Source organism: Aspergillus welwitschiae (assembly GCF_003344945.1).
Source record: "Aspergillus welwitschiae strain CBS 139.54b unplaced genomic scaffold BDQ94scaffold_63, whole genome shotgun sequence".
NCBI classification, from domain to species: Eukaryota; Fungi; Ascomycota; class Eurotiomycetes; order Eurotiales; family Aspergillaceae; genus Aspergillus; species Aspergillus welwitschiae.
This window is the reverse complement of record NW_020798757.1, coordinates 1-9,759: the sequence shown is the minus strand read 5'-3', so window position 1 is coordinate 9,759 and position 9,759 is coordinate 1. Positions and strand designations below refer to the sequence as shown.

Below are 9,759 nucleotides of genomic sequence, written 5' to 3'. Positions count from 1 at the left end.
CAATGAGTATAATCAAAGAAGCACGAGAATTACCGTATTCTGAGTGAGTTACTTCTTCCTAGAAAGCGCACATGTAGTAGACGTTGACCTGTGTTAGATTTCTGAATTCTGAGCCTGTTTCCCTTCAAGTTGCTCAAACGGGACGTTCGTTTACGATCCATCGAAGGCTGCTCCATGCCAAGTCCCCACCATTGATTGCAGCCTTGGACAGTAATCTCAGGGAAGGCCAGAGCGGCGTGTATGAATTTCAAAAGGTGTCCGAGGGTACAATTGTGCGATTTATTGAATGGGCATACCGAGGCGATTATGTAATTCAAACACAACCAGGCATGCAGAATTCCGCGTTCATACCACGAAAATGGTTCCCGTTTCTTATGAGCATTGAAGCCATACACCTAGGTTGAATGGCGATGCTCGACCTGGCCTTCCGGCACCGTGACATTACACGATGGCTCCTGGCTAGTGGCACCGACATTATCTAACGGGCTGCCTTTAGTTCCATAGTAGATCATCATAGTCTGTAGCCATGGGGGTACTAGCGACTCGATGTTCCGCACGGGGTCGGGCGCAGGTGGTTCCTGATGCATGTTGCGGCGGTGGAAGTCTGTCATGGGCAATGCTGTGGAAACAGGCGTCAATGAATCCCAAGAAGGCAATTGCATTGGGATCTCAGTTGGGAGTAACCAGCTGACATCTTCCGCCTGATGTATACGAGAAAAATTTGGGAAACTCGGTGGCCCAGTCTCTGGTATAGAAGACAACCCGGCTGCGACGGACGAGGCAATAGACTCCGGTGGATCTGGTGAGGGAGTTGGATGGTACAGCCCTTGGGAGTCGCCTCCCCGGAAGGACATGATCCCGCTTCTAGTCGGATATTGAGGCTGTTCAGCCTCGCCTCCAAAGGGCCACCCTGCCGCCTGCGGTGCAGGAATAGACCGACGGCATACGACGTGATATTGCATACGTACTAGGCAGCTATGAATAGAAGATTCGCGTGTCATTCGCTGGTCTCGTCTGCAATGATTGACCGTTATAGTACATACCAACATACTCTTCAGTGCTATGGCAGATATATAGTACGGGAGAAACAGTAATAGATGAGGATAATTAGACCATATTGCAAGCACACCACACGCAAAAGGTGCCATTTCCCTATTGCGAAACATTGTTTCAACGTCCTCTGGACATTGAAATCGCCCGCCTAGGTCAAGCGGCCATGCTCGACTTGGTCTTCCGGCACGGTGAGATCACGAGATAATTCCTGGCCGTTCGCGCCGACATTACCAAATGGCATAACATGAGTCCCCTGATAATCCATCACATTGTGTAGCCTTGGAGGTACTAGCGACTTGATGTTTTGAATAGGCATGGGTGCAAATGGTTGTTGATGCAAGCTGCGGCTGCGGATGTCGGCTATGTGAGCCTGTGCGGGAGTGGTCGTCAATGGATCCCAGGGAGGCAATAGCATTGGAGATTCGGTGGGGAGCGCCAAGCTGGCTTCTTTGACCTGCTGCACGCCAGGGAAACTTGGGAAGCTAGGTGGCACAGTCTCTAGTATAAAAGAGAGCCCTACTGCAACGGATGAGGGGATAAGCTCCAGCAGATCAAAGGAAGGCCCCAGAGGGTACTGCTCCTGTGAGTGGGCTCCGTAAATGGGCATGACGCCGCTTCTGTTCGCATACCAAGACTCTTCAGTGCCACCTGCAGAGGGCCTCCCCAGTCAAGTTGTCTGTAGACGTATACGAGTCCGGGGATATGAACGCGTTACAGGAGGCTCTCCAGCCTGTGTTCGCACTAGTCTCCCATGGGAGACTACTGTCACAACTGTTCATAGTCATGTTCCATTCTTCGCGGGAAATAACGTTTGCAGGGCATGTGATGGGTGGGCCATGTTTAGCAATATTGTCACATGGGATGGTGGTGTCCAAAGCGTGGCCCAGATTGGACGCGCTCCATTGATGTCGCTCCACCGATTCACTGGCAGGAACATCAAAAATTCGTATGGTTTCTCTGGAAGGCTGGTACGCATGTCTATTGCGATTCTGTGGAGGACCCGCACAGGTTCCAGTAGGCGTTGTGAGAATGATTGTCTCCTTTCGTCGGTCCAGTCGACTGCGAGGGACACACTTGGTTCCACGTCTTTGGCACTCTTCACAAGGACAGGTGCGAGAACACTAGTAGCCAGTCATCCGACTGTTTCTGTTGCCCCTGAACTTGCCCACCTTGACTTTCCGGCGGAAACAACTCTCACATGCTTGAACCAACTCGCGCTGTTGTTGGTAGTTCTCGACAGGCTCAGTGGTACTAGTGTCTTCTTCATGCTGGCGGAACATGGTTGCAACGGATACAGAGCCTTCTTGTCCTGAGGGCGCACCTCTACTAACGTGCGTATCGGACTGCCATTTATTTCTTGACGTCGGGGGATCATTCGCCTCTAGCGGAGGAAGTAAAGATTGCTTGCCCATGTGTTATGGAAGGGCTTGGCTGTTCTTTACACAGAGCAACAGAGAAGAGAAAATGTGGGAAGATCAGCACACGCCAGAGAGAACCTGGCCTGGATGCTATTTTGTGCGAAAGGATTGGTTGGTTAGTCTCTTTGTATATCTTCTGATCTTATGTCAGGATCTAGGCTCACGCAGCATCGACATGGTTTGATAGGATTTTGAGCCAAGTCACCTCATATTGATCATACATGTCAAGCTGCTGAAGACCCTGCTAGAAAATAGCCAACGCCGAAGCCGTACCTCCTACCATTGGCCTGGCGTCGCAGCCAGCTGACTCCCTACGATAAAATACTTCCTACCGGTAATAAACCCTTATACGAAACGGACAAAAGTCAGTGAACTGAATGGTAACTGTTGACAGCTTAGGTTCCAACGGCTGCAGGTTAGATGCTAAGGCAAACAGAATCAAATATCCCTGTCACCCCGTCGCAACGGGGAAATAAAGATGAGTGCCTTCGCAGTCATGCTCGGCAGAGGATATCTGGAAATACTACAACCACTGCCCCCATATCGAGGCAGCACTGTGCAGCGGTACAAAGCCACGCAGCGGTACAAAGCCATCTGAATTCAAAGAACAGCTCTGGATGGGGGTTTCCTCTCTTGAAGGAAGAGATCCTGTCGAGGGTTCACGAGCGCGGTCATTATTCACCGAAGGATACCAAGCGGTATGCTGCGAACGCTGGCCGATGAAGAACAACGCTGTCGAACGCAATGCCATCCCCCGAGGGTGGCCTGCGATCTGCGATCGTTCTCCGAACATTGACGTGGTGAGCGAGCGCATGTTGGTATGAGAATAGACCACAACAGCAGTCTCGGGTCATTTTAAATAGGAGAGATGGATCGATGACCTTTCTAATTGAGATAGCGATGAACACAACAGCTATAGTCAGTTTGCTCATCCTCAAATCAATATTCCGATGGTCCCAGATCGCAGCTGGTGGGACCTAATTCACTGTCTCGCAGGGTCGCTGGGACCTAGTGACGTACTATCTACGGAATATGAATCGGGTACAGTGCTCGCTTTGGAATAGACTGAGTCGCTACCTCCGTACCCCGAAAATGGTGAGAGCGACCTGTGAATGGACCGGCTGCAAGAGATGAAAGACCGTGGACAGGCGAAATGGGCAATAAGGCTATGTGAGGTGGCTCGGGTGGCCCAACGGAGGCATGTCGAACAGCAGCTATATGACTTGTAGATCTCGACCATCCTCCAAAACGAGTCATCCGCAGCGATTTCCAGTGCTAGACACTCATGTCTAGCTGAACAGCCTTCTTGCGGAAATATGGTAGAATGTGTTCCAGCTTGGACAAGTCTTTCGGAGCGTCGAAAACCATCAGTGATTCTGTCGCAATGCTAGGGTAATCGGCGGACACCTCGCCTGTCCCAAAAAGACACCAGATCTACTGAGACCCGATATTGCGAGTTCAATCGATAGTCATGCTAATTTCCCAGGACGATACTAGAGGCAGGCTTTCCGGTCACGACCCTTTGTCCAATGTCATTGGTCCAGATAACCAAGGTTTAATAGGTCATCCCGGGATATTGGTAGCCAATTATTGGTAAGCATTTCCTAGCCTCAGAGATCCAGACGCGTTTCTCTGTCTCGGCTGATCAATGATAAAAGATGATGTAGGAGACAACACCATGTAGTTACCACAGGAAAACTTGAGTCAAGAGCTGGCCATTCGCAAAGGCAATGACTGAAGACTAAGGAGCTGGGGCAACCCAAAATATGGGAACTCTGGGCGATGGCGGAGCGATCTCCCAAATTGAGCCAAAGCCTTGTCCCCCTAAAAGAAGCCCCTGTTGGCGCTTCGGAACTACGGCACGATGATTTGGAATTGGCCACCATTGCACCGAAACGGCACCAAAGCTCAACACGACGCCATGCGATAGCGATCGAGCGAAAGCTATCGTGTGTTTTGGCCGTATATCAGCTGCATTAGAGCAAACTTTAAAAAGATGGACCTGGTGGTTCAGACCCCATTCGGTTGTCGCTGCAGGGCTCCATTAATCGAAGTATCACAAAACTCATTCGCCATCGTGATCTACTACAGGTCCCCATCTTTGGGGTAGGATTGTCTGGATGTCACCGAAAGAGCATCGTCACTGGTCAACGATTGTCTCCGTGTGAAAGTGCTCTATTATCTAGTGCCTCATAGTAAATTTGTCCCAGGCGACATGATTTTGACCATATTTGACGGCAAGGTTAGTTGAGTTCAGTGGTGCCGACCCCTGGACGCCCTTTGTCTGGCATTGAAAGCTACTCGGGGTCTGGCATTTCGGTTGGTAAAGAGTGTGGCCCGCCTCCGCGGCTGCTCCAGGTTGAACCTGTCCGGAATCATCGGCATCTGCCCGTCAGTCTTGATAGCACGGTATAACGCGGTCCAGTCAAGAGCGTAGAATGGTCAGGTTACATTTCTGTCATAAAGAGAAATATGAGTGTTGCATTTTGCCCTGGAATAGTGGAGAAGCCAGCCAGGGCCGTTCCAAGGTCGCTTCCATGCTGTGGGACACGAAACTTAAACACCAGTGACACGCCGGTCATTCTGTATTATTGTTAGGCAAGTCCCTGCAGGCTAGACTCTAAAGCACTTATCTGCGTCAGCCTCGTAGATAGCATGGGGCCACACACTCACTACACCCGTTCACACAGTCTAGATATGGCGTCAACTTGTACTGTGCAGTTATCTGAAGCAGATTCGGAGACCCGTAGAACTGTGCTCGTTTAGAAGAGCAAAGCCCTGCCCTTGTCCACAACCTCCATCGCTGTTTTTCACCAACGAGCTGGGACCTCCACTAGACTGATCTACAACACCTGGATCGAGATCACCATGCTCTGCGATTCCTAGTTCCCTTGCCACCGTGGCCTGGATGTTGGCACCTATCTAAGCAGTGTGCGAGGTTTGAAGTCCTAACGTGGTCCGCAAAGCCTGTAGCCGCCTATATAGGGGTGGGCTGCTTCCACGCATGTGGGAACAAAGATTAGTCCAGGTGTATGATTCATTCAGAGATACAACAGGAAGTGAAAAGCATGCTATAGACGAAAAGTGGACTTAAATATCGGAGCGAATGTGACCACCGAACCTACCGGGATGGTATTCCAGGCCGTGTGTTGCTCAAACGATTAAGTTTCCATCATCACAGTAGAACGCAAGGTCAAGGCATTTTTGGGCAGACGATCCCAGTGGGTGGATATATTACGTTTCATGTAGTGGGTAACTTGTGTTTCACCGTGAAGATGCCCATTCGATGGTAGATCTGTTTGTATTTTAGTGGTTTGTCCATGGTTCTTGAAGCGGCTGGATTTCCAGCGCCGTTATACTCGCGCATATTGCAATACTATACAGAAAGAGGCTATGTATAAACGATTTGGCTGTTGTTAATGGGAAGATACGAAAGATAGCAGAACATCTTTTCGCAAACAGGGCTCAGCTGGTGTCAGCTACTGTGTCTCTTGGGAACCGCGATGCTTGTTGGGTAAGTAAGCTAACGCTTAATACGGCAATGATAACCACTGGCATATTCTATTAGGGCAATAGCACACACAGGAAAGCATTAAAAGGGCCGTCTGACCCGGGCTCTCCAATTGCCAACACTTAATTTACGCTCACCGCCCTCGTGCCTATATTGTCGTATCATCAGTTGGGTTCTTCAGCGACTGACGCTTTTACACCTCCTGGCAATCTGTCCCAACTCGTTTCGACAATGGGTGAGAACAATGCAACATGCGAGAAACCTTCAAGCAGCGTTCCCAAAGAAACCTGATGTCAGACGGCTGTCAAAAGCCCGCTTTCAATCGGCAGCCCCTCGTTCCTTCTGGATCCACAACTGGCAAGCACTCTCCAAGCTATATGTGGCTCTACGGTCATGACTCATGCAAGCGAAGGGAGGTGCAAGGCACGTGCACATTTGCTTATGGTAGAACTTCATGCTGCTTGCGGAAACATGGGTATGCACGAGAAACAACACCTAGAACATCATCCACGACTAGCTGGAAGCAGGCTCCGAGAACTCACATGCCGACTTCCACCCGAAGACGCCCCAACAGCCCGCGTATGAATGTTTCAGAAGCTGTTCCGATTTAGGAGGCAATAAATTTTGGAGAGCTGAATACGACCTGACGAAAACAGTCATCGACTCTCGCTGCTACGATGGCGATGTGCGTTTACCTCATTTATTATAATATATGGAACTCTCACCTGGAGGATTTGGATGTGCAGGCCGGTGGGGGAACGGCCCATTCCATCCGTGCTATTTGTGATACAGAAGAAAGGCCACACTTTTAGAAACTCTTTAATGAAAATTCCGATTGTATGGCTGCAATAGATAGGACTTTTTCTTTCCCTATGGGCTCGCGCAGCTCCACTGGCTTGCTCCCGTGAGCAGGTAATATCACGTCTACCAAGCACATTCTCAACGAAGGTCTAGCTTTATTGACAAGACATGATGAACATGCAAAGACAAATAGCCACGTATAAAATGTGGGACTTGAAGCTTCGTGGATCCACTATGATAATGGGGCACGAATGCCCGGAAGGTGCATCCGATGGTCCCAATCTTCAATAGCTCGAGCTTCCCTTCTTTATGAGTCGGACGGGCCCTGCTGCGGCTTGCATATCCCCAAGACGGTGCATCAGCCTCCCACCGGACTGATGTCAGGCTCGAATCCATGCTGCATGATTATATCATCGGCTACCTCGACCGCCACGGCTGCGAGAACGTCGAAGACCTTGAGGGATATGCAGAAGAACCTGTTCTCGTCTTCTTGGCGCTTGTACTGCCGCTATTTCTAGGTGTCTCGCAGCGACTATGGGTATTTTTCTTTTCTTTGTTCTCTTCATTTGTCTTGTCTTTTCTTTTCCAATTTTTTCCATGTTTTTTGTTTTCAGCTTTCTGCAATCAGGGCCATGGTTCTCCTCCGAACTAGTACAATGTCATGGTCGACCGATGTGATCTCCGGTAGCTCATGCCTTGCACGATATTTGGTTACTCTCCCCTTGCGCGGTATGGAGAGAGACAGAACCGGAGAGATCTCGGGTTCATGGCTATAAATGCTGGACGCTACATCATTAGCTATTTCCCTCGTCCAGCTTGCCGACGACGGGATAATTCCGTCGAGAGTTTCACGACTGACTGCTCATCTATATGAGATATGGGCGTGCCGCTCTCGATCCAGCACAATCATATGTACTCTAAGAGAAAGCAGGGTAGTTTGAGGGACGGGGAGTATGCGTGCAGGCTCACCCAAAAGTGACTTGGAGTCTTCCTCCAACTCAGACCTTTAGACGACCCTCGTTTTTCTGATTCAGAAGCTTAACATTACCTGGTTAAATTGCGACTTGCCTTTCCTGGGCCCAGACGTGCGACACGCTCATGCTCTGTTAGCTTGTCGACGGTCAACAACGGAACTTGAGTTTCTAAGGCCCTTGTCAAGCGCAATCAATTCACTATGGGATTGGCCCACGCGTTTTATATACAAAAGGTTTACCCATTTCAGCATCAGCCGGTCCTTCTGCCAACATAGAGGCAACTCGCCGTGTCGAAAGTGCCCTTAGCCAGCTTTTAGCGAGAGCAGAAGTGCACTGCGTGACAGTCTGTACTTTAGTTGTAGATCGATATACTGGTGCGCATCTCAGATAATCAATTACTACGGCAGAGCAACTACAACTGGAAAAGCTGCGCGAAGTTACCCGACTCGGGTACCATATCATGATCATCGCCAAATGCACCCCCTTCCTCCTCCTGAGTAGGCCACATGTCCGGTACCGCTGTCGTTGCCGGTAGGGCAGTCGTCAGGGCAGCTGGATCCACACGTTCTGCTACACCAGCCGGGCTCCGAAGCCGCTGGTGCCAACCTGCAACGGTATGTTGCATTTCATCCACCAGTTGTCGAGTCGCCTGCTGCTCAGAACTCTTGTTCGCACCGATGCTGGTTATTCAACAATTCCTGCATTGCACTTTCAGCGCCTTCAAGGCGCTCTAACAGGGTCTTCTTGTCCCCCCTCAATGCTTCATTTTCCCGCTCCAGTGTTTCGACCGTAGCCAAACAGGCCTGGTGGTCCTCCACTGATGTGGCAGAATGGGCGTCCCGAAAACCAGAACCGGATACTTGTGCCCGCTGGTGGGTGAGTGAAGTCAGCAGAATAACCAGGCCCTGCCAACCGTGCCTGGGGACTTACCATGGGCGGACGTCTAAGGGAGCGCGCAGGTTGCTTGAGAGGCCGCGCGACGGGCTCCTCTCTCTGGAAGGATCCTGCGTCAGAAACACCACTGTGACTCTCGGTCTTCCGGGCGGTTGCGCGACCGCCCACCCGTGGCCTAGTTGTGACTATTGGCATTTATTAATAGTCCCATGATAACAGCAGAGAAGTGCGGAAATGAACAAGGGTGCCGTAGAGTGCCGTGCTGAAGGGAGATTTGGTCGGAGTCACAGCCCGCAAGAGACCTGGCTGGACAGGAGTAAAACACGCCATTGGTGATGGCAGACTGTCCCTAGCAATCCTCTCAGTCAAAGAAAGTTAGTGACAACTGTCCATTGGCTCTTTCTGCCTACATGGTCCTGTGTCACTCTAATCGAACGAGTGACGCATTGATGGTCAAGATCTGCAACACTGTGCTTTGCAGCGGACCCAAGTACCATGGGGGATTTTCTGGATCAGGGCGGTCAAATGTCTAGAATGATCTTATTCGGCCTGATCGAAATATCACAGCACATTTAGTCTGGTCTCTGAAACTGACCCACCTAGCCCATGGTTCGAGGGGCTCTGCACTCGTTAATACCATCGCACAGAGTGGTATTGGCCCGTGAAATCGGAAAACCCTGGGCCGTAGGGCAAGTCGAGCGGTTAGCTACTTGGGTAAAGTAATGGAAATGGTTGCATGGATGGGGCGATGTTTATTTACCAGGAAACATCGCTAGGGCAAGAGGTTCTCCATATTCAAGTGGATCACAACTTCCCCTCCTCATTCTTGTAGTCTGCAATACTCCATGCACATACCCCCTTGTCTAGTTCGCTCTTAGTTATCTACTCCTTACAGAGAGATTCCCCTCCTCCTTGGCGATCATCATTGACTTCATCCCCACCAATTTTTGACGGCAGCCACCCACATTCTTAGGCTCGACCAAAAACTAGTCAGCCCATCCTTTCACAACCTAAATCAAGATGCAGTAGTCAACGGGCTAGATAAGGGCCTGTCATCCAATCGTGGAAACTCACGCAGCCACTTCAACCGTCAGAGATGCTTCCCCCC

The 9,759-nt window shown here is 50.3% G+C and overlaps 3 protein-coding genes across 3 annotated transcripts; all 3 read right to left on the bottom strand.

Annotated features, from left to right (window-relative positions):
• Positions 1-395: 395 nt before the first annotated feature.
• BDQ94DRAFT_175744 (uncharacterized protein) lies at positions 396-854 on the bottom strand (the record flags this gene model as incomplete). Its single annotated transcript, XM_026772550.1, has 1 exon — positions 396-854. One exon carries the CDS (start codon positions 852-854, stop codon positions 396-398), a length of 459 nt encoding a protein of 152 aa, XP_026620291.1.
• A 274-nt stretch (positions 855-1,128) lies between these two features.
• BDQ94DRAFT_185004 (uncharacterized protein) lies at positions 1,129-3,513 on the bottom strand. Its single transcript, XM_026774777.1, has 2 exons — positions 3,183-3,513; positions 1,129-1,551 (listed from the first exon to the last, which is right to left on the bottom strand). The coding sequence occupies exons 1-2, from the start codon at positions 3,283-3,285 to the stop codon at positions 1,202-1,204; spliced, it is 453 nt and encodes a 150-aa protein (XP_026620290.1). The 5' UTR covers positions 3,286-3,513; the 3' UTR covers positions 1,129-1,201.
• Positions 3,514-8,169: 4,656 nt separating this feature from the next.
• BDQ94DRAFT_175742 (uncharacterized protein) lies at positions 8,170-9,148 on the bottom strand (the record flags this gene model as incomplete). Its single annotated transcript, XM_026772549.1, has 5 exons — positions 8,170-8,437; positions 8,493-8,626; positions 8,688-8,836; positions 8,892-9,000; positions 9,062-9,148. 5 exons carry the CDS (start codon positions 9,146-9,148, stop codon positions 8,170-8,172), a joined length of 747 nt encoding a protein of 248 aa, XP_026620289.1.
• Between the last annotated feature and the right edge of the window lie 611 nt (positions 9,149-9,759).

Bases quoted from the DNA above. Each gene is read 5' to 3' on its own strand.
- BDQ94DRAFT_185004 (XM_026774777.1), bottom strand. From the start codon at position 3,285: ATGCGCTCGCTCACCACGTCAATGTTCGGAGAACGATCGCAGATCGCA. The intron at 1,552-3,182 runs GTTCGCAGCATA...CTTTTATACTAG, and splicing joins GTTGTTCTTCATCGGCCAGC to AGACTGTGCCACCTAGCTTC.